General features: G+C 41.3%; 1 protein-coding gene across 3 annotated transcripts in view; it reads right to left on the bottom strand.

The window, feature by feature from the left end:
- Positions 1–27646, bottom strand: part of PPP2R3B (protein phosphatase 2 regulatory subunit B''beta) — a 90787-nt gene that overhangs the window by 39143 nt on the left and 23998 nt on the right. Inside the window, exon 1 of one of the 3 annotated variants that reach the window (XM_006135847.4) lies at positions 17061–17737. The exons of the other annotated variants lie outside the window; for them this stretch is intronic. Coding sequence (XP_006135909.2) covers positions 17061–17207 — 147 coding nt within the window. The 5' untranslated portion in view covers positions 17208–17737. Of the gene's footprint in view, positions 1–17060; positions 17738–27646 lie in introns of those variants that run through there. 3 annotated transcript variants of the gene reach the window in all.

Genomic DNA, 27646 nt, shown 5'->3' with positions numbered 1-27646 from the left:
CAAAATGCTATGTGGATTCTAAAAAGTCTGAAAAATAAGTATTTCTGCAGGTGTATATTACTTAAACCTGAAACTTATTGGAACAATCCATTTTTAGGTCTTATGAGCAAGGCTAAACAAATAAAATCCAGTATTCAACTCTGTTCTCTCTGAATGACACACATGGAATTTCAACAATTGTACTGAAGAACGGTCAAAAGTCTGATCAAAGCTGACAGATATTTCTGCTGAAGAAGAGCCCAAAAGCATCAATCAGGAAATTCAGAGGGGATGAAATTTCCACAAGGAAAAAAGGCTGGGAAGTAGTTACTAGATCAACATCTTATCCCACATTGTTCAGTCAATAAAGTAATTAACTCATCTTCCAAATGAAGTTTCTTTTTTAATTTAAAAGCTACAGAAATGCAGAATTTCTCAAAAATCTCAAAAACGTATGCTTTACTTACAGTTTATCATATATGCTATTCAGTCCCTGAATATAAAATGTTGAGTCTGTATTATGTTGAAATTCTTACAAAAGAAATTTCTTATTTAGCAAATGTGGTACATTCCTACAGCCATTATAGACTTACAGCTACAATAGAGTAGAGACACAAGAAGATGAAGACCACAACTCCTTTATGAGCTGACTTACTGTCTCTCTCTCTCTATCATTTTTTTCCTGTGGGATGACAAAGTGACACCATCACATCACTCTGTAACCCACAGGAGGGGGGCGGGGGGAAGGCGCGAATGCATAAGCCCCACTCCCAACCTCACCCCTTCCACTCGAGACCCCATCCCTGGAGCCAAGCCCCACCCACTGCCAACCTGGCCTTCTCTGTGGAGAGCTGGGCCTGCCCCGTGCCACGGCCCGGCCTGCCCCAGCTACTGGGGTTAGGGTTAGGCTGCGGTGGGGAGGGAGGAAAGGGGCCTGGACTGGCGTGGCAAGGGGCGGGAAGAAGGGGCCCAGGATGGTGCAGGGAAGGGAGGGGAGGGGAGGGGAGAAAGCACCCTGGCTGGTGGGCAGTGGAGGGGAGACCTGGAATGGTGCGGGGGGGGGGGGGGAGGGAGAGAGAAGGCCTGGGATGGTGCAGGGGTGGGGGAGGGAGAAAGAAAAGGCTTGGGTTGGCACGGGGAATGGGGAGAAGAGGGCCCCAGGCTGGTGTGGCAGGGGAGAAGGGGAGCCTGGGCTGGTGTGGCAAGGGCAGGAAAAAGGGCCCCAGCTGGTGTGGCAGGGGAGAAGGAAAGGAGTGAAAAGGGGAGCCTGGGCTGGCACAGCAGGGCAGGGAGAAAGTTTGGGCTGGCACGGCAGCAGCCCAGCCCTCCCAGTGCCTGGGGGAAAACTGGGGAGCATAGCGAGCAGAGGGCACAGCCTTATAGTTCATTCTATTTGATTTTCACAGTTGCACTTGGTGCTTTTTTTAGCGAAGTTAAAGTCACATTAAGATAAGTGGATTTATGAGAGTGAAACAGAAAACATTCTTGAAGAACTTCTATGTATACTGTATTAGCACAGTGAAATTCAAGCTCCACCTACATAGCATATGGGTCGATTTGTCACAATACAAAGGGGGAAAAAAAAACCGAACGAACCACAATATCAATAGTTAGTATTTTTATTAACCCAATAACCACATCAACCTACAGTTGTCATCTTCCCTCTTGCATACATGAAACTTACTAACAAAGTGCATAGGAAGATTTTATTTTATTTTGTACCTTGTCTTATCAAAAGGTGCTGAAAACAAGATCTGGGTTCTTCCAAATAAACTAGTATACACCTTGAGATCTTTACATGTCAAATTTCTCTACATCCGTTTCTCTATCACTCTCCATGGACAAATTAACTCCCTCTTTCCCAGGAAGAGGTTTCCTCTGACCATAGAATGTGCTATGATAATTCACTACCACAAAATCCCTAACAACTTACTTTTTGTTAGGCAAGTTTAACTGGATGGAGATGGAGAAATCAACACGCAGGAACCAAGAAACTGGAATGTGAAGATAAAATATGGAACAGAGTTTTCCCAGAAGGATAATTATGAGATGGTGTATTGAGATGCCAGAAAAACTTGGGTTAACGTACAGATAATTTTTATATCTACTTCTTCATTCAGTACAGGAGTTCACAAAATACAATTTGATGAATAATCTTTAAGTATATGAGCTTGCCAAACTAAGTCCTAGAATGGCTTAATTATTTTATCTATGGAAAGCCAATGAGCAGCAATAAGCTAAAGCCAAGCTGAGAAGTGCTTCAACAGAACCCACAAGAAAGACTATCTAGCTGTCCCTCCCTCATAACTCCAGGGCTGAACCCAGGTTTTGTCACCTTTAAAAACAAAATTGCTCCATTCAAGTAATAGGTAGGCTTCAGTTACCTACACAATGAGCAAACGAACTACCAAACTTAATCATACCAATGGTTCATCTTCATTATGGTTTTGTTCACGATTCAGTAGATAGTGGAGTTTTTGCAAAGTTAAGCAATCTCTTTAGGGGGTCTTCCCAAACAACAATCTTGGAAAGTAGGACGTCTTTTACTTCTACAAGTTCATAGATGAGGAGATCTAAAATTTTCAGTATGGATCACAAAGATAGTCATGGGAATTAGCATCCTCCTGTTCATGATCACAAATTCTAACAGCAGCAACTGCCTATGCAGAAAAATAATTTTAGGGAATATATTTTAGCTGTCTCAAAGTGATTTAGCAAGCAGAACGAGGAACCAGCAACATGACTAATGAGCTGTTTACAGATCCTGAGCAGGATATGCTTCTAACTCTGCCTTGAGTGATGTCAGAAGTCCACTGATCCAGTCTTTTGACTAGATCAGGAGCAAAAAGGAAGTAAGATATTCTGAAAGCTGATAAAAGAATCTGGAAGGGACAAACTTATGAAAGTACACTATCAAGGAATAAGTTTGTTACTAGCTAGGAAACGTTTGTGGATGAAGGAAGACTTCACACTCTTTTGGAATGGAAACTCATGGCCACTACTCCAAATCTAAAAATGAAACTGGGGTGGAAGGTTAAAGTGAAGTTGATTCAACAAACGATTCCAAGGTGGGAAGGTAAGTTTACAACCAGTACAGGCTGGACCTCCCCAGTCCAGCACAGCTGGGACCTGACTGGTCCCAAACAACAGAATTTGATGGACCTAGGGAGGTGTCCCCCTGCAAGGGGCCCAGAGCCAACCAGTCCCCTTCCTCTGGCCCCCTCTACTTTCTCCCCTGTTTTGCTGCCCCTGGTCCTGGCTTGGGGCTGCCTTTGGCACCCAGGGTTCTCCAGCTCTTGCCTGCATTACTGCGAAGAGTCAGATTTCTCCATTCCTGTGCTGCTGCAGGTGGCCACACTTCTTCGTCCCCCAACCCTGCACCACTGCTGGTTGTCTGGGTTCTCCAGCTCCACACTGCTGTGGGCATCCATGCTTCTACGCCTGCCAGCCCCATGCTGCTGCAAGTGCCTGGGGTTCCCCAGCCCCTGGGTCTGTGCTGCTACAAGCTGCCAGGGTTCTCCTGTTCCTTGCCCCAGCAGTGCTGTAGGACTCCACCAGCTCAGCTGACCCTCCTGCCATTAGGCTCTGGGGTTCTCTGGTCCAGAATCATCTGTGGTCTAGTAGGACCACATATGTTGCTGGACCAGAGAGTACCGGTTTTCAGAGGTGCAACTTGTATTATGTTCTGAACTAGTAGATAGTATAAACCTTCTGCAGTATCTGTTCTGTGACTTCAGGCAGAGATCATCATATCCATCTACATAAATCAAAGCCATGATTATACAATTCCTTATTACTTTATGTTTTTGCAGTCAAGCCAGAAGGATTTGAGTTTTGCATCCTGAGACCTTAGGCTACATCTAGACTGCAAGCTTCTTTTGAAAGAGGCTTTTTCGAAAGATACTTTCGAAAAAGCCTCTTTCAAAAAAGAGCATCTAGATTACAACCAGTACTTTCGAAAAAGCGAGCTCCTTTTTTGAAAGAGAGCACCCAGGCATTCTGGATGCTCTCCTTTGAAAAAGCAGTTTGCATTACATAGCACCTTTTTTCAAAAGAGCACTTTCGAAAAAAGGCGTTATTCCTCATAAAACAAGGTTTTCCGCGGTCCAAAAAATGGCCGCGTTTTTTTGATTTACTTGTGAAAGAATGTGGCAGCAGTCTAGATGCAGGGCAAGTTTTTTTCTAAAAAAGGTCACCTTTTTTGAAAAAACCTGTAGTCTAGACACACCCTCAGAGTCTACTTTATGGGGATACTTTATCTCCACCCCATATCCTTCTTGAGCACTTAGGAGGTTTTCAGGTTTTTTTGGACATATTAACTTGCAGGCAGACCCTCCTACAAAACATCCCCCCCCCCCCCCATTGCAAAACAACATGAAAGTCTCATGCAGTCTCTTAGAAACTAGGTGGCTTTTCAGATTAGACTGGAGCTACCATAGTATGAGGGCAGAATAAAAATCACCTAGTAGTTTAGATGAAGCATTGAGACAACAAAGGCCACTCTACCCAAGAAGCTTATGGCATTTACAGTGCACATTCAAGTATCTGGAACACCGTTCATGTGAGTGCTCCTAATGTTTCATAACAGTACAGATTATCTTTTCATCACTTGCAGTAGCTCTCAGCAAGTCTTGTATACACTTCAGAGACCACAGTTCAGTTGGTCAATGTAAAAGGGAAGTGATGGGGGTCACATCCAACCTTGTTCAACAGTGCAGACACAATGTTCCAATTCAATTCTGCAACTATCCTAGAGGAATGTTCTGTGCATTCTGGTTGATGGGTCTGGGGAGAGCTAAGAGATAATTATCTATGAAGCTCCTTGCTGCTTATACACAACATTGTCTATTCACCTCAATTATAACATATATTTTGTCAGCAGCATTCACTTCAAAGATCTCAGAATTATTGGATATTCTGCAACTTATGAATCCATAATTTCCTCGTGTAACAGTTTGCTACTGGCCATGGCATATTTATACTTACCTGGAAGCAAAAGCAATCCAGTGAGCTTAAGTACACCAATTGGAAGAGAGTGATATATGAAAGTGTTCCAAGTGTCTATTTGAAATTGTCAGCTGCAGCAAAAGCAATGAAGTTATTAAGAAAAAAAATCAACAGCCCTGAGAGGAAGATTCAGTAAGACCCCAATCAATGACCAGACCTTCAGTATGAGACGGCTTACCCATCCCTTCTTCAAATTAAAGCACATTTGCATCTGCAAGATGTCTGAGGTTACTCTGGGAACTTCTAACAAGCTTCACTGAAACTAATATGGCTCCTCCACCATTATAGGGGCTTAGCAATAGTCCGCCTAGTGTTCTATTGCAATATTATCTGCATGTCCTTGGATGACTGGAGATAGGACCTCATAATTCAACAGTTTACTGGACCACAAGCAGGTGTCACTTGGAAGAATACCACCAAGTATTTTTTCCCATCCAAAAAGACTAATAGAACCTACCAAGACACAAAAGACACACTAAATTGAATCCTAGCCAGATAACCCAACAGAATGGCTATCACAATCTATTGAGAATGGTGACTCACTTTGGAATCTTAAGTAGAACTTGGAGAATACTGCTATCTAATTTTACTAAATTTGATCCCTGCACACCATAATCAGGAAGTTGACCCATTAAATCTGAAATTCCATTCAAGCTTTGTAGATGCATGCAAATCCAGAGCACTGAACAAGAGCACTCTATAAATATATGAATTTATACATGTCCACATACAACAACATGCTAGTATGCCACTGCATAACAAGCGAGTACACACAGGAAAATTTAAAACATTCTTACAACTGGCAAATCAAACTGATTTTCAATCAATCAGCAAGAAAGATCAGACTCCCTCCCTACTGAGGCACATTACATGTAAATAAAAAAGTAGCAAAAAGCAAATGAATCAACACCATTTCTGCAACCGTTAAATGACATTTCACCACTGTAGAATGCATCTTATACTCACCTTATTTAGAACTGCATCTACACGCAACACTTGTCTCAGCAGATAAGAGCCAAGACTCAGAACACTGTACTTGCAATTTCAGAAGTACAAGGATTCTGTTTTCCTTGTTCTTGATTTATTACAAAAGACTTAGGGAAATGCTTCAGTTTTTCCAATAAAGCTACATACAACTAACTACTGCTTCTGTGTTGTGGCAGCACTGCCAATTCTGAGATACTGTTTTTAGTTGAATTGCTGTGATGCTGAAGCACTGTGTATGATTAACAGAACTTCAGCTATTAATTAAAAAAATAACACTAGGATATTCTATTCTACAATAATTTTTGGAGTTTGTAGGATGTCACCTCCCTTCCACCAACAATCAACACTGTGAAGATGATGGTATTACATACGTAAAAAAAATAGTATAAATCTGCACTGTCTCATTTTCTCTTTCTAAAGTGCTGAGAGAGGACATTCTTAATTATAGCAGAACATCTATTAAAGCCAGCTGTTGTGGGGTACCTAATTATAGGTTGTGGCATTGACTAGTGAAATGCTTTGCCTCCTCTGCCTGACATCTCTGCTCAATGTCTATCAGGAGGAACATTTCCCCTCTTGTTTTCACAATATTTTGTACAAAACATAAAAAGTCATGCAGATGTCCAACTGAAGGCACCAGCCACATTCTCTCCTTTATGAGGTGGCAGTGAAGCAAGGCCTTTTACTGTTTGAATACTAAACTTTCTCTAAATAGAGCATGATAATGTTACAATCTCTCCCACCCCAATCTTAATAGACTATGGTGGGGAAGACTGAATTATGTACCATTTCTTTGGCAGACTAAATATTCAGAATCCTGTGATCCATCTCTCCTACCAAGTACCAAGGAGTAGTGGCCTGTTCAGCGGTCATACACTGATGGTTGTATGGGTTGACAACATCTACTGCCCCAGCTTTTTGGGGAACTTAGCATGTAAAAATCTATCACGGACATTTTACATATTGCTAATACACTGCTGCAGGACTGTGTTGTCACTCATGTCTCCAGCACTGCAGATCCTACAGTGGGCTTCCAAACCAACAAGATTTCCCACATAGTGGTAAGTCAGCAAGTTTTGTCAGTTGCTCTAGATGAGAAAGTAGAGATATGCGCAGGTATGGTCTGTTCTAGTCTGCAAGTCTTGGTCAAGAGAAGGAGCCTTATGAGCTGGTTCTGACAGTTGTGTCTAAAGATTAGCCCTTGATCATCTGAGAAGGGATTTGAGATTTATGTCTTGAACATGTAGTTGAGATAAGTCCTCAATGCCCAGGAAGGACCCCAAGATATCCCAAAATTTCAGGGAGGCAGGAAAATAAGATACCAAATTGTAGCCAAACCAATGAGTATTAGTATCTAGGGTGAGTCTATGAGCTTTATGCCATAATACAGCAGACTTCTGATAATCTGGCACCTTTGGGACCCGGGGGTGCCGGATTATCGGATATGCCGGAGTATCAGGAGGTACTCCGGCCAGGGGGCTGTGACAGGTCTGGAAGGGGGTTGGGGGAGGGGGAGTTGGGCGGGGAACAGCATGGTGAGGGTCAGTGCTGTGGGACCAACCCAGCAGCACCCCAGCTGTTCTGCCCCAAGGCTTCCCCAAGTCCACTGCTGCTGAAACTGACCAGCAGCAGACTTGGGGAAGCCCTGGGGCAGAGCAGCTGCGGTGCTGGTGGGTTGGTCCTGCAGCACCGCTGCTGCCCCTCACCTAAGCGGCGCTGAGGGACCAACTGGGCAGCACCCCAGCTGCTCTGCCCACCCTTCCCCAAGTCCGCCGCTGGTCAGTTTCAGCAGCGGCAGACTTGGGGAAGCCTTGGGGCAGAACAGCTGGGGTGCTGCTGGGTTGGTCCCGCAGCGCCGCTCAGCTGAGGGGCGGAGGCGGCACTGCGGGACCAACCCGGCAGCACTCCAGCTACTCTGTCCCACAGCTTCCCAAGTCCGCCACTGCTGAAACTGACCAGCGGCCGACTTGGGTAAGCCCTGGGGCAGATCAGCTGGGGTGCTGCCAGGTGCCAAGCAGGGGGGTGAGGGGCGACGCAGCGGGACCAACCCGGCAGCACCCCTTTCCCAAGTCCACCACTGGTCAGTTTCAGCAGCGGACTTGGGGAAGCGGCACAGAGCCGCTCCAATTGTCCGGCTGGCTGGAGCACTTCCGGGTTCCAGTTGGTGCCGGACTATTGGGAGTGCCGGACCATTGGATGCTGGACAATTGGAGTTTTACTGTAGTTGGGTGTTTGGCTTACTCTGTAGAGTAGAAAAACAACAACAAATGGTCTGGTAGCACATGATACCATCTACATGTTTTGTTAGTCTATGAAGTGTTACCAGACCACTTGTTTTTTTCTGTACAGACTAACTTGGCTACCCCATGAAGATTCTGTAGAATAGAGTATGCCGAGAGCACAGAAAACTGCAATATTATCAGAGACTTCTCCATATACCTCTGAAGATAATGAGGTGCAAGTAGTGCTCATGAAAAGATAGTGCTGTTCCCCATTGGAACAGTGATAATGTGGGATGCTCTTTATTTACTACTGGTACAATAGACTACATTAGATCCACTGTTGCAGATTGGGCCAATGGTAATAGTCTTGTGGAATTGAGTACCAATAAAATGGTAAGCTCTGTGGCAGCAGATACAATCTGCTGTGATATAGTACTTCAAACTGCATCTGTATGAAGGAAACTGGCATGGGAGAAGGTGCTAATATAAATTATTCTTGTTGCTGGATTTGTAGACGCTGGTCATCCTCTAACAGATGGTATTCATACTACTGGTAATAGAATAGTCAAACTTTGCCAAGGCTTGATCGTGGGACAAACAAACCCAAATAGCCAACGTGATACCTAGTGAGATAGAAGGCAAGTCCAATTCAGTTCAAACAATACTGGTATGGCTGCTCAGGGATCTCTTTTGAAGCTGAGAGGCACCTTTTAAGTATGAAAGCATCAAGTTTTTATGAAATCTAGGAGTCACTCTTAAGAGTGAATGGGCCTCTCTTCTCACTGAGGGTCTATGCACTTTCTCCTACCATTGCCTCCCAAAGATTCTTAAAACAGATTATTTGAGGTTTATTTTCACAATCTGTGAGGTCAGACATGCAGAATCACTCTTCAAAGATCTCGTACTTTTCAGTGACCAGGCCTGACTGTGGGTGTAATGATGCTCAAGGAGGAATTCCCTGAGATAAGATTCTCTAGGTTGCTGCACTCTTCTGCAGAAGGATCAGCAAATGCCACACTGTTCAGGCATGTGACCTTCTGAGGCAGAATAAACATCACCAATCAACAGCATGATCATGTCACAAGATGGAGAATGTTTGAATTCTGAGGACCTATGATCATATTGAATAGCCTAGTACCTAATACTCTGAGGAAGAAGAAAAAAAGTTCCCAAATGCAATTAAAATGGAAACTGTCAAGAAACTAAAGTGTACTCAACATGCACATATCTACAATGAAATATGTATGTGGACAGTGTTTTGAGATATTACTCGTTTGCCAGAATGCCGGGTCCCACAATATCTTGAATTGTCCAACATAGCACTTCTTTGGACAATTATGAAAAGGTACCAGTACTGCTCCTGCACTAGTTAAAGGAATGTGGAGTGCAGATATATTAAAACAGCTTACACAAGGCAGACTGCTTATCTGCTTTCGAAGTAAATTATAATGCAACCGTTAATGCAACCACACAGAGAAGCCTGAGGTCCTGAAGATATTTAATGTTTAGTTATAGCACGCCAGGCACTCTCCAGGCACATGGGAGGGCACGTCCTGTTGTGATAACTGGGTTTACAAATTCACTCTAATTGTGAATTCAACTATAAAAAGTGTAAATTCATAATCTATGAGAAAGATTGCTGGGAAAAGCTGAATTAGTTCAAACAAAAAAGCCATGCTGGTGTAAGTCAAGGACTATGTTAAGATCATGTCTGGTAAACAAGAAAAATCAATGAAAAATCAGTATGTCAGATATTTAGCCTAACTGGTGGACAAAATGATGGGGGAAGCAACTTCAACCACAATTCCCTCGTGGGCCCTTAAAGAAACTTTAGGAAAAAAAAAAACAATCACCGGAGAGGTTTTGCCATCATGGCTGCCACCTATAACGTCTTAATCCCACTCCTGAAAGATGTCCTGATCAGTTAAACCTAGAAAGTGAGATTGTTTCTTTTCCCCACCTCTTCTTCCCTTCATGTGTCCTTTCCTTTTCCTGTCTCCTTTTCCCTTTCTGTCTAGTAAGAATCTGGTTTAGCCCACCAAGACTGCATATTTTGCAACAAAGCTCTAAGCCTGTGACCAAATAGGTTATAAAAAGCAATTCCCTAGACAGAGATGCTGGTACGAGTTGTCATGTCTTGGAGTTGCTATGATTGTTTGCTGTACCAATGTTTTTCTAACAATGAGTGAAAGTCAACAACAAGCAGAAGCTGCATTTTCTATCTTTGCTATTCTTCTCCATTTTAGCTGTTTGTTCTGTCTTCACTGAAAATGGAATTGGACTTACCAGCTCCAACCAATCTCAATGAATTTTCCCCAAAAAAGATAATTATTTAAGAGACTGTCAAAACAAGGTTTTTTTCCCCCCTTTTTTCTAAAAACTGCTGTGAAAGAGAAAGGGGACAAGGGATGCGTTTAAAAGAAAGGAAAATGTATTTAATATAATACTCAAATACTTAACAGCTTTTCCTGTTTCTGTACCATAAATAAAATGTTAAAAGGACTTTTAACAGTGTGTTTGCAATGGTACTAACCAGGCTGAGGCCTCTGTATCAAACCCTGAATCTTGTTTAAACAGTGGACAGTGATTGGGTATGTTAGAACCATTGAGTCTTTGGGCCCCTATATTTCATCTAAATTAACAGAACAGGCTCCTTTTGAAAAAGTTTACAATTTTAATAGCCAACAAGTGATAGAGAGAGAATCAACAGTGGAATTTAACATACCTTCACTCTACCTTTATTTTTTTACTCCAATGTCTATTTTTGCTCAAATACCTTTAAGTGGGAGGAGCAGGTTTATATAATTTGTGGAAATATATTTATATAAGAGATCAAAAGGTGGCAATGATATTTCTTACTGTAATATGGCTCTAATAAAGTCAAGATTTTTTTAGACCCAATGATTCAGGAATCCAGCAAGTTATCTGCAGAGCAAGAGGACTGAAAGACGAACAAGTTTTTTTTATTTTGGTAGTTTCCATTGTATTGGCTACATCACATGATGTAGGTCAGGGATCAGCAGCCTATGGCTTGCGAAACAAATATGGCTCACTAGGGAGCCAAATATGGCTCTTCTGGAGCCCCCCAGCTCACTCCCAGCAGGAAGCCGGAGCTGGCATTACAGCCTCATGGGCTGCCGCAAGATTGGAACTCCAGCACCGGCTTCCTGCGGAGTAGAGGGGAGTGGGGAAAAAGCCCTGAGCCTCCCCGCTGGATCCGACATGAAGGGTGCAAGTGGAACCAAAAATGGCTCCATGAGTGCTGCCATTTTCTTTCCCCCGGGAAATACTTCCTGTAGGCTTCCTGCACCCTACCTCCCACCCTCACCCCCTCCTGTACCCCCACCTCCTGCCTAGGTCCTGCACCTCCATCCTTGTCCCAATCATTGGCAGCCCTGTTCCACGCACTTGAACCCCCATTTTTTACCTCAATCCAGAGCCTGGGGGGCCCACAAAATCCATTAACCCTGGAACCTCAGAAAAGTAAATGTGGCCTGAGGCCTTGAACCTAAGCCCTCCTTGCCTCTCCCCCCACCATAGGGCTGGAGCACCAGGGGAGTCAGGTATTTCAGGTGGGAGCCACATCAGTGAGGGTCAGGGGGGGTGTTTTGGAGGTTTTTTTCCCCCTTCTCACTTGTGTGGTCCCCGACTTATTTTTCTGTGGGTCAGTGGCCCCAAAAAAGGTTCCCCACTCCTGTCACAAAAACAATGTTGAAACCTTTGGTGTTGGACATAATATTTTACTTTATTCAAAAATGAGGCCTAGCCAACAAGCCCCCAGTAGGGACCCAGCTCCCATCGAGCCACAGCATCATAACACTCCTGCACTCCCCACATACCCCAGCCTCCTGCCTTGAGCCCATCATGAATCTAAACTCCCTGCCCTGAGCCTCTCATAGCCCCACATCCCCAAACTCCTGTGCCCCCACATACCCAGGTCCCTGCCATAATACTCCTGCACCCCACACCCCAACATTGTGCCCTGAGACCATCGTACACCCAAATCCCCTGCCCTGGGCCCCTCATACATCCCAACCCAGACTCCTGCACTCCTACCTCCTCATCTCCCTGCCATACGATTGACAGAAGACAGCCTGAATGTGCGCATGAAGCTGGATTTGATCACTTATGTAACCTTCAAAGAAATGTGCGAGAAGATGCAGCAGCAGATGTCCCATTAAATAAAATCTGAAAGTACGTTTCACTTGTGCTATCATTAATCATGTCAATTATCAATAATATTAAGTTGTATATTTTAAGTCATGCAAATAGGCATTCTTATACAGTTCTTTGTTGACCACTTGTTCTGAATTTTGATGTAGTTTGGCTGTTTGGTGCTTGAATGATGGCATACATATTAGTTCTGACAGATGTCACCAAACACTGGGTAAAATACCCAACTCAGCTATCAGCATGCAACAATCCTTTTAGTTCAGTTCACAAACTTCATAGATTTAAGTTTCCAATACAGATGACATGTGTTCCATGTGGCTGACTTCTGACACCAATGTTTCAAGGAAACTGACAAGCCTTTGGGATACAGCTGCCTTTTAAAGTTTCATATTACCAATTCACTACACACTAAGGGTGTGTAGACTACAGAGTTTTTTCGAAAAAAGTGGCCTTTTTTTTGAAAAAACTTCCCCTACATCTAGACTGCTGCCACGTTCTTTTGAAAGTAAATCGAAAGAACGCGGCAGTTTTTTCGAACCAGAAAACCTCATTACGAGGAATAACGTCTTTTTTCAAAAGTGCTCTTTCGAAAAAAGATGCTATGTAATGCAAACTGTGCTTTTTCGAAAGACAGCATCCAGACTGCCCGGGTACTCTCTACCGAAAAAGCGGCTTGCTTTTTCAAAAGTACTGGTTGTAGTCTAGATACTCTTTTACGAAAGAGGCTTTTTCGAAAGTATCTTTCGAAAAAGCCTCTTTCGAAAAAGGCTTGCAGTCTAGACATAGCCTAAGTATTATGGATTAAGAGAGTATCTGAAATCTCCTGAATAACCCCTTTTACATATAATCAATGCAAAATTCTGCTTACCTATGAAAAATAATTTTGATTACAGGCAGTCCCCGGGTTACGTACAAGATAGGGACTGTAGGTTTGTTCTTAAGTTGAATTTGTATGTAAGTCGGAACTGGTACATATTGTAGAGGAAACTCTAGCCACACATTTCTCCAGAGCTCAGTTTTATTCTCCCACACCTCACTTCCCTCAATCCTTTATTCTCAAGCTGAGGTGTCTGCTGAGAAAAGCCGATCCGCGTCTCCCTGGTCTGCTGGGTGGGGCGCTAGCTTTGTGTCTCCCTGGTCTGATAGGGGGAAAAGCAGCTAGTGCGGGGTTGCCTCACCCCGTTTGTAAGTAGGGATCTGATGTAAGTCGGATCCGTGTAACCCGGGGACTGCCTGTACTGAGAAAGTCAATATTTTCACTAACATGGTAAAACACAGATTTTAGGCCTGAGATTTTTTTTTTTTTTTTTTACACATCGGTTTTGAACGTCTGATCTGATTTGTTTCAGGGTGTGGTTTTTTTTTTTTTAAAGCCTGCCTCCAATTTTATCACCTCTAGTCCCCAACATAACAAAACCAAATACTGGAAAATAGTCTGTCCCCAGACTCTTCAATTCAAGGTCATCCAGTTTTCCTGTGATTCCTACTGTAGTACATAAGACAACTTTCACAAAGCATATTGGTTCTATTTGGGGAGCCATTTATAGGGAAAGCTCTGGTAAGGAAGCCCACTGATTTGTTCCAGAAGCCACTGTAGTGCCAATCAATCTGAATGACCTCACAAGAGTTTTAGTGGCATACATTCATATACAAACTAAGAACAAAATCTTGTTATATAGTTATTCCTTTTTTGGGTATTTATTTCAGAGTTCAGTATTAATTGCAATAAGTCTTCTAGAGAAAATCTGGAGTTTGTCTAACAAGTAAAACATTGTATCTGATCTCCACATTTCAAAAAAACCTTAAAAGTCAGTCTACAAAAATATGTGGGTTAGTTCTATTTTTGCTTCTTTATGATGTCTGAAAACTGAAATATTTATATTCTGGTTTTTACATTAGAAAGTGAAATCTTGTCATCTCCTCTACTGAAAAGCACTATAATCACCAGAAAAATAGGGAACTGACACATTCAAAAGGGAAAGTTACGCAACCTAGAGGAGGCTAGTAAGCTATGGTCAGACAACTTAACGCTTCTCTCTCCTTTCCCCCCTTCGACCCCATTCTCAACAGCTGCATAACTTCAACATGAGGTTCATGAAGCATGGACTATCTCTACTTCTATTTGGAAAGCACTTATTATATAGTGGTCACTACTAGAAGTAAAAATCATTTGGATTAGAGCTGGGTGGGAAACAGTGTTCTACCAACTTTTGAGACTACAAAAAGTTAGGGGAGAACAGAAATCTCTGTTCTACCCAGAATAGCCAATAGCCTGGGTGGTTAGGGAACTCCTAAAGGATGTGAGGGCTAAGTTTCATGCTATGCCAATTCAGAATTGGGATTTGATTACTAATGCCCTAGCTACTACTAGGCTATTGGCTATTCTGGTTGTGGTGGTAACTCTCTAGTTTTAAACAAAATAAAAAAAATAATAAAAAAAAACTAAAAATAGCTGAAGACCTCTGTTGTGGGCTGTCTCTTGAAATTCTATCTTGAGAAATTTTCCAAATTAATGTTTTGCCAAAACTCATGTCAACTAAAAATTTCAATTTTGGCAAATCAATGTTTTCCGAAAAAAATAGTTTTGCTGAAAAAAATCCCAACCAGCACACATCAAGCACATTCTGAGTCTCCCAGAAGATCTTCAGGAAAAATCAGTGACAAACCAACTTGACACCCCTGATACTTATACAAAAAACAAAACAGGAGACACTTTAAAAAATCATTCAGATCTTCTCTATTTTCATAAAGAAATATAGAATGTCATAAGCTATTTCTCCCTCCTCCCCATTCTACACTGAGCATTTTGGTTTACAACAACATTGCAAATTATAATTGTGTACACATTAAGTAACAAATGGAACCCGTAACACATACACCGAAGAAATATTTACACAGAAGAAATATTTAACACTAGGGTTAAAAGTAACTTGGCAACAAGTGTTTGTTCCTGGTCCATACTAGATTTTACAAGTATGTTTGTTAACATGTTTAAACAATTACAAATTGCAGAGTGAATAAGGCCATAGTGATTTGCAAGCACTTATTCTAAGTTTCCTTTAGTGATATTATATGCCTATTGGCGCGCGCGCACACACACACACACACACACACACACACACACACACACACACACACACACACACACACACACACACACACACACACACACACACATATATATATTTAGTGCTCCTTCCCACCTGAAGCAATCAAAATTTTCATGACAATATAAGTATCATTTTATTGTTAAAAGATTATTTTCACCAGAGAAGGTAATACTGATTTGTTTACAGAAAGGTGTTGTGACTAGAATAAGCCATCCTCAAGCTCTGATACCTCTAAACATTTAACTGAATTACCAGATACAAGATTAAATAGCACGAAGCATTTCTGACTTCTTGTAATTTTCAGGCTGTATTCAGTTTTTTATGTCCATCTCTCTTCAGTACTCAAACCTACCAAAACTAAATTTTGCAGTAATAAAAATCTTTTCACACTCAGCAAATTTACATTAAATGCTTCAGAAACAGCAGGATCAGCCTTATATGTTTGCTTTACAATGGAGTATGACCTTTCCAAATAAAGTTTAATGTAACCAACTCTAAACCACCACCATTCACTTTTTAAATCTAATATGTTAAGCTAACAGGAGACCAAAACATTTATAGCCTTATAGAGTTCTTTGGCCCTCTCTCGAAGGTCACCTGAAAGAGACTAGTGCATTAGACCTCGAATTTAGAATTAAATTGTAGGCCATATTTACATTAAGATAATTATAAATTTCACGTTTGGCAGCCAATCTTTTCCTAAATAAACAGGGTACAAAAATGTCAGGCATAAAAGATTGGGAGGTGGGGGTAATCTAATAAAGGGTGGATACATTAACTCTTGAAGCTCTGAAACATCAGAAATTATGACAATACTCAATGATGCTTGAATATAGGTTAATTTTAAAATTGCATTTGTTAACTTTTCATAACTAAACAAGCACACTTGCCATAGTTTACAAAATATGGTTCTCTTGGAGCACTTCTCTTCTATAAGAGTACAATTTTAATTGACTAACAGTATTTGAAATGCATGATCACACAAATAATTATGACGTCACTTTGTAAAATGGTGGATTTAACTCACTGGTTGAAAAGCAGCAGTTATGCAGATAGATGTGCAATACATAGTAATATTAAATCTTATTTACTATGGATTGATCTGAGCCATCAAGTTCAAAATGGTAATGTCTTAGGTTACATAATGTGTGGAATTCAACACAGAATGCTAAGGGAGTACATTTATATTTGGGCAAAGCTGCAGACTACTTTTGTGTATCTAGTTTTAGTGAGGAGTAACTTAAAGCCCATGGGGAAAGTGCACATAGATAATAATGGCATTATTATTTTAACACGACTGGCGCTAATTAAGTATACCAAACTTCCGAATTCACACACATCTCTAAACAAATCATGCGTAAGCTATTTTAAATTTATGAATTTGTTTTAGCTTTCAAAACAATTCACATAACAGGACTAAGGCACAGTATCTACTTTTCAAAACACACATAGTATTTAATTATTCAAATGTTACATTTAAATATTCCTAGTTAATACAGAACTTAAGTATTTCATTAGGTTTACAGGTGATCAAAGTTGTGCCTTCACAAGAAGGGGAAGCATTATATAGAGAACAACAAACCTGGACTTGCTGGAAAGCTTTTAGTCTCTTCTTAAATCGAGAAGGTAAAACAAAATCACATCCCCGAGCTAGCAATGCCAACTCTTTTCTTAGATCAGGATCTTGTCTCAAGGAAATCTCTTTTATCCTCATGCTTTCAGATTTCATAAAATATCTGTGTGCGCCAGTCCAGGCACTTTAGTCCAAGTAAATAGCACAGCCTGTCTATTATCACACAGTGCCACTTAGAATACCACAGAACTAAAGCGCAGCTGCTGCTCTGAGAGTGCCAGCTCAACTTAGCCTGCGCCATACATTAAAGAGAACTTGGCTGGAATCACAAAAACAGACTGGAAAGTCACTTTGGGGGCTTGCCCTTTTGCTGCATGCATTCCAAAGACTAAATGGGATGGTATGGAAAGAAACAAACCTCTTTAGAGAACCATCTATACAAGGAGCTTACAATTAAAAAAAAAAAGCAAACTCTGAAGGAATGTAAAGATGCCAGTCTTGGTCATTTTGCAGTTATTTCTTTGCCTCTCTCTGTGTCACAAACCACAGCCTAGCCTCAGTGAAGTAACTCTCTGAAAGATCAGGCTTATTACACACACAGCAGTTAAAATCTAAGTTGTTCAGCCTTTAACAGGGAACTCAGAACACAAGGAAACAGCAAGATAAGCTTCCAACGAACTAGAAAGGATAAGCTGCTGTAAAGTTCATGTTCACAGTTTCATAAGATAAAGCTTCTGTATTTATCTGAAAAAATATCCTGCATATTGCAGGATTATCATCATGTCATTTTAAAGCAGAAAATGCTTTGGAAAAAAGTAGGCAAATATCACCATAACTGGATGCTTTTAAAGGGACATTTTCACAAAGATAGCAGCTTATAGTATGAAAGAGAAGATTTAGTTAACACATGTAAAACTGCTTTATCAGGATGAACTTTTGTTGCCCAAATAAAAGTACATTTAGTATTGCAAATACAGCCATATCTTAAAGAAAACATGAACATCATGTTTCAGAAGCAAGGTTGCAGTTAGAGATAGCCATTCTAGACTTCTAGTTTCAGTTTATTGTAGTTAAACAATATTTTTTGGATTGAGACTTAGTTTTGGTTCATAAGAGTTCCCTCCCTTTTCTGCCCTCCCACCAAAGTTTGTACATTTTCATATGGTTTTAAAGTGCAAAAATATATACATTCTTCCTCTCCCTGTATTCTGTTTCAGAATTTTTTGAAAAAGTTTAACTGAAATGGCATCACTTTAAAATTTCAAATGGTCATAAGTTTACTCTAGATGTCACAAGGAAAACATTTAGTTTTTAGATACATTTGCTTTAGATGTCACCATTATCTTTTGAGAATGGAATCCTGTTTACCATCTCCATTTACCACGTTAAAACTTCCAGCCCTCTGTACAGTCAATACCGCTCAAAAAGTGGACATAGTTTCACCCTGTACCTGTGTGTAACAGAATGGACACAGTAAAACAAACATTGGGAAAGAGATCTAGATGAAGGGGGGTTGTTAGTTTTTTGTTTTGGCCTGCACTGTAAGGAAGTTACTCAAAGATGCCAGTGTAACAAGGCTTAAATTTAATTCACAAAATCCACAAAAACTGAAATGGGCTCTCTACAGGATCACAGATCACAAATATGCAACATGGATATCACAGACAACATTTTCTGAGCAAAGAATTATAATTCAGTTACATATGTTAATTACAATATCAGTTACATAAAAACATTACTACAAAGTTAACTTGTAATTATGAAAAAATAAAAGCCAGGAAATTAAGTAATATCAGTTAGGAATGTTAAATTTAGTTTAATCAATTAATCCACTAGTCAGTGGATTTTCCATCAACTAGTCGATAAGTGGGGGAGACGCTGTCTGCTCTTAATGTATTTAAAAAGCTAAAGTGCAGCAGAAGGGACCCAGCACGAGCCAGGACAGCTGATTACTGGCTTGTGCAAGGTCCCCTCGCTGCACACCAGCAGGCTCTTAATACATTTAAAAAGCAGAGACATGGCATCTGGGACCGGGCATGAACTGGGAATCAGCAAATTTTCCAGCTCGTGCCTAGTCCCCACTACCCCCCTGCCTCCAGCAGAAATGGTGCTAGGGGAACCAGCTTTTAAGCCAGGTCCCGCAAGCACTGGCTCCTGCTCACCCCCTCCCCCCATTGCTGCCTCTGATGGGGAGAAGTGACTAGTCAAGGGACTAGTCGACTATCTGGTAAGCTTTTGCTTACGGATAGTCGACTAGTAGCTTACACTCCTAAAGTTTGTGAAAGCCACTAACCCAGTGGTCTCCAACCTTTTAAAGCACAAGATCACTTTCTATTTAAGTCAATCCAGGATCTACCTCAAACCCAAGTACCCTTGGTCCCACCTCCTTCCCCACCTCTTCTTTAAGGCCCTGCCCCACCTCGCCCCTTCTCTGAGGCCCCACCCTGTTCATTCTCTGGAGATGGGGTACAGGTCAGTAGGGAGGACAACACCCTGACATCAGACCTCCCTTCTTTTGTCTCTCCACCCTACACAGCAAGCAGGTGGCTCCGGGGGGGACAGGTCCAAGGCAGAGGGCGGGAACAGCATGGCAGAAGGGGTCAGCAGTGCTGAAGTGCTTGCACTTGATAGGCTCCTGGCCAAACCAGTTAGGATCATCTGTCAGAGGATCCAAGATCTACCAGTGGATCCCAATCTACTGGTTAGTGACCATTGTACTAACCGTCTCTTTTAGAATCAGGGGAGAGATTCACAAACAACCTTAACTTTGATACCACCTATTACATACCATCAAATGCACCCAGTACACAACATAAGAAAGAGTACAACAGACAACACTTATATGACTTGTTCAACTGTCCTCAACCTGGATTGAGATACATGTGTTGACTTTAAGTTATATCACAGAATATTATGTTTAATAGCTCTTTAAAGATTAAGCTGTCTTCATCTGACTGGATAAGAAAGACTCTGAAGATTGAATGAAAATTTCAGATTTCTGTTTTAGAACTAGAAAACAAAGTTTCTATTAAAGCAACATTAATACTTGATTTTGGCTTATCAAACAAGAGGCAGACAAATGGTGAATTAAATTCTTCTTGACAAATTACTTCAGAACATTCTAGTAATCGTAGCACAGAGCTAAAAACGGTCATGAATTGTCCAAAAGACAAAACAAGTACCTAACCACATTGTTATCAATGGAGCACATCAAGTTTCCTTACCAAAACCAGTGGCTGATCTATTAAACATGATTAGCAATGAGGTGGCAAAATCTGTAGATAATTTTGAGTGTGACAAACTTCAGACCTAAGAGTGCTAGCTGTTAAACATCATGATGGGAAGTTAATTCCATTTATAAAAACATTATTACAGTCAAAGGAACAACCTGGACTATCTACATACATTATTTGCTTCCAATTAATGGTCATCACTCAGGAAAGATCTCCGGTGTCACTGTGGACAGATCAACAAAAACCCTATTTTATTTGTATAAAGTACTCAATATTTAGATCTGATGTCTTTCAGTGCAAAAGTTCCTCTCTTATTATGAGAGAGAAAATGAGAATATTCACACTTTTCTATATTTGTTTGGAGAGAATTTCCTCCCTTTATTTAGCAACATTATAAGTCACACATGATATTAAGGTCCTGTTAAAACATGAAGTAGTCAAGGTCAAAACTAACACTGCAGGCTGAAGTCATTCTCTATAAATCCATACTGAAGTCAAGAAAACCACTAAATGTACAAACAAGCTAGTTTGAAGTCTCGCTTAATGTTTCTCATACTTGATTTAAGATAACGTAAAAGGAAACAAACATTAAGTTTTAATCACACTTTGTCAAGTATTGACAACCACCCCCAATCCTCAGCCTGAACTATTTTAACCTAGATTCTCCTTTGCTTCTCATCAAGAACTTTAAATACAGAAGATTCTATTGCAGCCAAATGAGAGGTTGTTTGCATTCTTGAAATATCTGTTTATATGTGGAAGCCTTGTATCAGCAGTAGACTCGGATACACGGAGAACAGATTTCCTCTCTCTTTATAAGAAAGTGTAGGGTAGACACAAAATACACAGAACAGACATCAACTTTTCAGTAAAACATATTTCACACTATTGAACTAATTGAAATGCACTTACTAAAGTGCTGAATCACAGCAGCGCAGTTCACAGAAGCTCTAAAACTGCATCTATTAGTGAGGAATCCCATAAACTAGCAGAAAAAATACATTCCGCTCTTTAAGGGTTAGTACTATTTCCTATTAATAAGGCCTTGTGTAGTCTGGACAAATTTTGTAGCAAGGTCCCGCATCCATGGAAACGTACTAGAGCGATCAGCATAGTAGTCAATACAGGCAGTCCCCGAGTTACGCGGATCCGACTTATGTCGGATCCGCAGTTACGAACGGGGTTTTTCTCGCCCTGGAGGACGGGAGCAGCGGGTCGCCCAGATGCGTCCTCCGGGGCGAGAAGAGCTGCTCCGCATCTCCCTGGTCTGCTGGGGGGACGCTGAGCAAAGCCGCGGAGCACGTGGGCAGCGGGACAGCCCAGATGCGCCACAGCTGTCCCGCTGCCGGCGTCCTCCGAGGCTTTGCTCCCCGTCTCCCTGGTCTGCTGGGGGGAGCCGCAGGGAGACGCGGAGCAAAGCCACGGAGGACCCAGGTGGCGGGACCGCGGTGTGTCTCGGTCCGCCGCCCGCATCTCCCTCGTCTGCTGGGGAGGGGGGCGCAGGTAGTGCTTTCCCCCTCTCCCCCAGCAGACCAGGCTTTTCTCCGGACGCCTGTGGTAGAGCAGCTAGCGTGCTGCCGGTTGGTCCCGCAGCGCCGCTCTGGGCGCTACTGGACCAACCCGGCAGCACCCCAGCTGCTCTGCCCCAGGCGTCCTGATTCAGCCGCTGCTGGTCAGTTTCAGCAGCGGCTGAATCAGGATGCCTGGGGCAGAGCAGCTTGGGTGCTGCTGGGTTGGTCCAGTAGCGCCGAGGAGCGGCGCTACTGGAACAACCCAGAAGCACCCCAGCTGCTCTGCCCCAGGCATCCCCAAGTCAGCCGCTGCTGAAACTGACCAGCGCTGACTACAGGAAGCCCGAGGCAGTTTTACACAGCCCCCACATTCTGTTTTCAATATGTGCACATTTTTGTACTGACTAATGTCTAACTTGCTATACAAATAAGATGGCAAAACTGGAGGTTTTCGAAGTTGCTCAAGGGAGAGTTGGTACTTATGACATTGCAGATAAACACATTAGATGGATGTTTTTGCTAAAAAGATTAGTAGTGAAACAGTTAATGTCAACAATGAAATTATCAAATTGAGATTTCAGAGTTATACTGTTGAGAGGAATGATAACTATAGTTTCAGGTTCTTTGCAGCCTCAGGAAGACGATATTGTTTACAGCGTAAACTGGCCCATTTTTCATTGTTTCCACCCAAACATCATGGGAGAGGAATTAAAGCAGTCTCTAGAGCACAATTTGGTGTCAAATATCACCTTATTGGAGTTGAACAAGGCTACCACAAGGATTTCCTTGTTACTTATGACCCTTAGATCAGCTCATCAGAAACATGAAAACTAAAAAGCTAAAAAAAAACACTGAACTGGAGATTAGAAATCTGATTCCAGGTCCCAGAAGTAAAATACACTAACTTGAGGCCAGACTGTAGTCCAGTGTGATCATCCACAGATATTAATGCACAACCCACCTCTATACAAAAGCCTACACGTTAAAAAAGCAGCGATGACCCAAATTTGTAAGCTTTGGCGCTTACCTACGAAAGGTAAGCAAGCATATATAGCTCCCATCCCAAGTTAGAGGGAGAAAACTGAGGCTGACCACTTTCAAAACCAAGCCACTTTATTTAGGCATCCAAGAACTTAAGCAGTTTAAAGTTTCTGGCTACAACTCTTACTATTTTGTCTGAGTACACTTATACTAATTTGGAGAAAAAAATACTGGTTTGGTTTCAAAACCCTGCAGAGCATAAGGAACCCTAGTTTGAGGTTTGCCAACAAAAAGGCATAATTGTGGTCTAGGCTGGTTTTATGCATGATATGAGTTATGAAGTCCTGCAGACAGAATTAGAAATGTAACTCTTCTACGTATATATTTACCTTGAATCACCTTAACTTAGAGCTGACAGCAGAGTAATCTGGTACAAGGAGGGATATTTTTAAAGTATATGAATGACAACTCTTTATCAGTAGCTACTTCCAACACAGCAACAGCTGTTCACTGCTTCATCAGTCTAACATGAATTGAATTTTTAACTAATCCTTTCAAAAACCCATTTGTATCTTGGAATTTCAGTGGGTTTCCAAAAATAGAATGATTGCTGTATGAAAGTACAACCACCACTTGAATTTAAGCACCACATACTACTAGTACATGTAATTTGGTCCCTCAAATCACAAGACAGTAATTTTGTTTTAATTATAGCAGCAGAACAGTTTCCTGCATGTGTTTCTACCACATTTGTCCCCAGATAGTCCTAAGACTCAAAAGACTACAGCATAGGAAGGGTTGGAACATGGATTCCACAACTTTTAAGACCTTAAGATGACTAAAAACTGGTTAATTGATAGATCAGAAAGTAATCAAGAGGTTTCTAGTGCAGTCACTCAAAAATCTGCTTTCTGGACCATGCTATCTAATATCTTACCAATGATGTGGTAGAAAACATAAAACCACTGCTGATAAAATGTATAGATGACAAAAGCTGGTGGTAAATAATGATGAGGACGGGTCAGGGACAGACCACCTGGAATACTTGGTAAGATATGTTCATTTTGAGTCACAGAAGGCAAGAACACAAGCTGTGTGAGCGAGAACACAAGCTGTGGCTATATAGGCTGGAGGGATATCAAGCAGGAGTAGGGGGATTAGTGTTATATCTAAATATAATATTAGTGACACTGTTACTGGAATAACTGTCCACTTCTGGCATACACAATTTAAAAAAATGTTAAAAATTGGGAAGAGTTAAGAAAAAAGCATCAAGAAGGATATGATGTGTGGAAAACCTGCTGTCATGGATACTAAGAGTGTGCTTCTGACTTTTGCACAGCTTTACTGGAAGTGTATCCTTGTTAGTTATAGGCCCTGACCTCCTGCTCCAGGGAGAGCCCTATGGCTCTGTTACTCTGATACTGCATCCTTGCATGCAGCACCTGTTTCTCAATGTGGCTTCTTCAGGAGATCCAAATGAGCTTGCACCCTTCCTCACCCTAGTGGGAGCTATGCAACCAGCAGCTGTATGCAGTGACAAAAGACAGTCAAAACAAACTAGCATTTATTAGTCCCCTGGAACACAATATTTAGGGCTGTCAAGGCTCCTTCCCCACTCTGGAATGCAAGAAGTGGGGGCCCTCAAAAGTACCCCAAAACCTTATCTTTCCAGGCTTTGGTATAAAACTCCCCCCCCCCCCATCTTAAAAACCTAGATTTTGGTGATAAAATCTTGCCACCACCCAAGTAATGGTAAGAAAACCAGAGAAAAGATCACTTGGGAAATCTCAGCCATCAAGTAAAACCGGGACACAAAAAAATTAACCTATACCAGGTTAATTTAAAAAAAAAAAAAAAAAAGAGAGAGAGAGACAGAACTTTTCTTATCACCTCACTACTCCTGTTACAAGCATAATGACTAGATGGAAAAAAGTCACCAATTAATATACTCATGGGAGACCCTCATTGGACAAAAGCTTAGTTACAAAGGAGAGAAAAACCCATTTTTAAATGCACAGACATCAGATTCCCATTCCTAAACCATAAAACAATAAAACCTAATGGATTTATCTAAACTTTACCCTACTTACAGATAGTGAAGAGTCTTTTCTTGGAGAGAGACATGACATCTATCCCCCTCAGTACCTGGAGAGAAACTGGCCAGGGACAAAGGAGGGAAAAATAAAAAATTCCTTTGTTCCAGTTTGAAATTCCTAGCTGCATTTCTATTGGCTGCCTGCTACCTGCTTAGGTAGTTAATCCTTTAGTCCCCAGGCTGCTGGCTAACCCTCGTGGTCATGAAGGGCATTGGGTTAAAATGATCAAAGAAAACTAAATGTCTCCCATCAAGCTTGCCAGCATCTTCTTGTTTATTTAGTGGGGTATCATTTAGCACCTAGTCTGGAAGGCAGACTCAAGCATGCTTGCAGCCAACCTTTTGCTTCTTGCCTACTCAGGAGCTGTGAAAACTTAATCAACCAACTGTGAAAACTATGAAAACTTAAACAACCAACCAACAGCACCTGAAAGACTAACAAAACATGTAGATTAGTGGTAGAGATGTAGCCGTGTTAGTCTGGGGTAGCTGAAGCAAAATGCAGGACAATGTAGCACTTTAAAGACTAACAAGATGGTTTATTAGATGATGAGCTTTCGTGGGCCAGACCCACTTCCTCAGATCAAATAATGGAAGAAAACAGTCACAACCATATATACCAAAGGATACAATTAAAAAAAAAATGAACACACATGAAAAGGACAAATCACATTACAGAACAGAAGGGGGATGTGGGGGGGGGGGGGGGGGGAAGGAAGGTGAATGCCAGTGAGTTAATGATATTAGAGGTGGGGAAGGGGAAATGTCTGGAAGTTGCTGGCTGTTTGTTAAGTTTTTCCAGTCATAGAGTAACTCTGCTACCTCTCTGAAGCTCATCAACTGTGAGAACAGGTTCTTATCAGTGTTTCTTCACTCTTAAGTCCTTTGTCTCAAGTTTCAGTCATGCTGTTTTCACATATCCCACCCCTGCCTGGTAAGAGTGGAGTTGAGGTCAGACATGTAATTTGTCTGTTCACATCCAAAAAAGTCCCCTTGGTTGGCAACTGTTACACACTATTAGACCAATGGTTGGACTATTAATTTGTAACTCTAAGAAAGCTTGGTCACCATTTTGACAGATCTTGATAGTCCATTCATACTAGGAATGCTGGAGTTTAACTGATTAACCAGTAAACTGATAAGCTGATGCTTATTAGTTAATGTTATCGGTTAAACTCTCAAACAGCCTCGCTCTGGGGAGGCTTTGTTACAGGCTCTGCAGTATAAAGCTTATTTAAAGCACACATAGCCACTAAGATTTTCAGCAGTTACTGGCTACTGTTTTAACTGACTTAACATTCCTATCTATTCCAACATGCCTAAATGATCAAGTCCAGTGGTTCTCAAACTTTTCAGCATCACGCCCCCTTTTTGTTTTAAAAACTCTCAGGCTCCCACCACCCTAAAAATAGCAGCAAAACTTGTTGAACAAAAAAAAAAAAAAAAAAAAAAATCTTCATGCCCCCCTGTTGGAAACCCATGATAGTCATTTGATCTTTTATCCGCTCCCTCCCACCATCCCTGGAAAGAAATTAATCCATTCATACCCAGTAGGTAATAATTCAAAATTAGTTCGGCAGCTAACATGTCTTTTTAATAAAAATACAGAAATCTCACATTCTCCACAAATACCTTTAAAGAAAAACTAAAGGCACTCAATCTCTCTTTAATTTAGATGAGAAAAGATAATACAACCACATTTAAAAGTACCTATATTTGAAAGATTTGAATCCCAACAAAATCTTGTTTATGCCTTTTTCTGTGGTTGAAAACTGAAATTAGACAAATTCAGACAAGAAATAAAGTGCATTTTTAATGGCAATGGTAAGTAACGACCAAAACAGCTTACTTACAGATGTGGTGGATTCTCAATTATTTTAAGTCTTGACATGAAGACTGCATCTCTTTCTAAATGACATGCTATAACTTAAGCAGAGATTTTGGCTTAATGCAGCAATTACTGAGCAAGATTCTTTGGCCTGTGTTATGCAGGAAGTCAGACCAAATGATTATCATGATTCCTTCTGGCCTAAAGAAAAGGAGGATTCTTTAAAAGAAGAAATTTTTTAAAGAACAGTTTGTTACAAAGGCAAAAAGCAAATAGTGATTAATGTTACACTGACAAATGAGACAAAAATCCAATAGATCAAGCAGCTTCAACGAAGCTATTTAGATTAATTAACCCTGAAAGCAAGCTGACTATGGACAACAAACCTCAATAAGGAAACATTTACTCACTAACCCCCTCAGTTTAACTTTGCTACTCCAGATGTGGCTATGACAAGATTAAGAAACAAGTCACAGTTAAAAATAGAATAGCCAACAGTAATTAGCGGTTCTAGACACTAGTGCACATATAGTTTAACCCTTTTGCAAATGTGTTTATTGATTGTCAAAACCTTTAAGCACTCCACCAGAGTTCACTACAACCATTAGTTTTTCAATAGCAAGATAGAAAAAAAGAAGCAATGAGGCATTTGGGGTCACAGCTCTGACTCCAGATACTCAGGGCCAAAAGACAGCACTTGCATATCCTCAACTGATTTTATTTCTCAGAAGGTTTCTGAACTTCAGTAGCACTAAGGAAAGAGGCAGCTCCTACAAACAAAAGTATCCACGGTCCACTAGTAACTGCCCATTTATGGTAACCACAACGTACCAACATTTTAACATCCCTGTAGGAAGGGAAAATACCAAAGATTCCCTGCCAACTCTGCCCACACATTTACACCAGCAATTTCATCACTGGATCCAACCACATCAGCCACCAAA

Source organism: Pelodiscus sinensis, chromosome 1 (genome assembly GCF_049634645.1).
Source record: "Pelodiscus sinensis isolate JC-2024 chromosome 1, ASM4963464v1, whole genome shotgun sequence".
NCBI lineage: Eukaryota > Metazoa > Chordata > Testudines > Trionychidae > Pelodiscus > Pelodiscus sinensis.
Note: the sequence above shows the minus strand (reverse complement) of the source record. Positions and strands in the feature narration are given on the sequence as shown.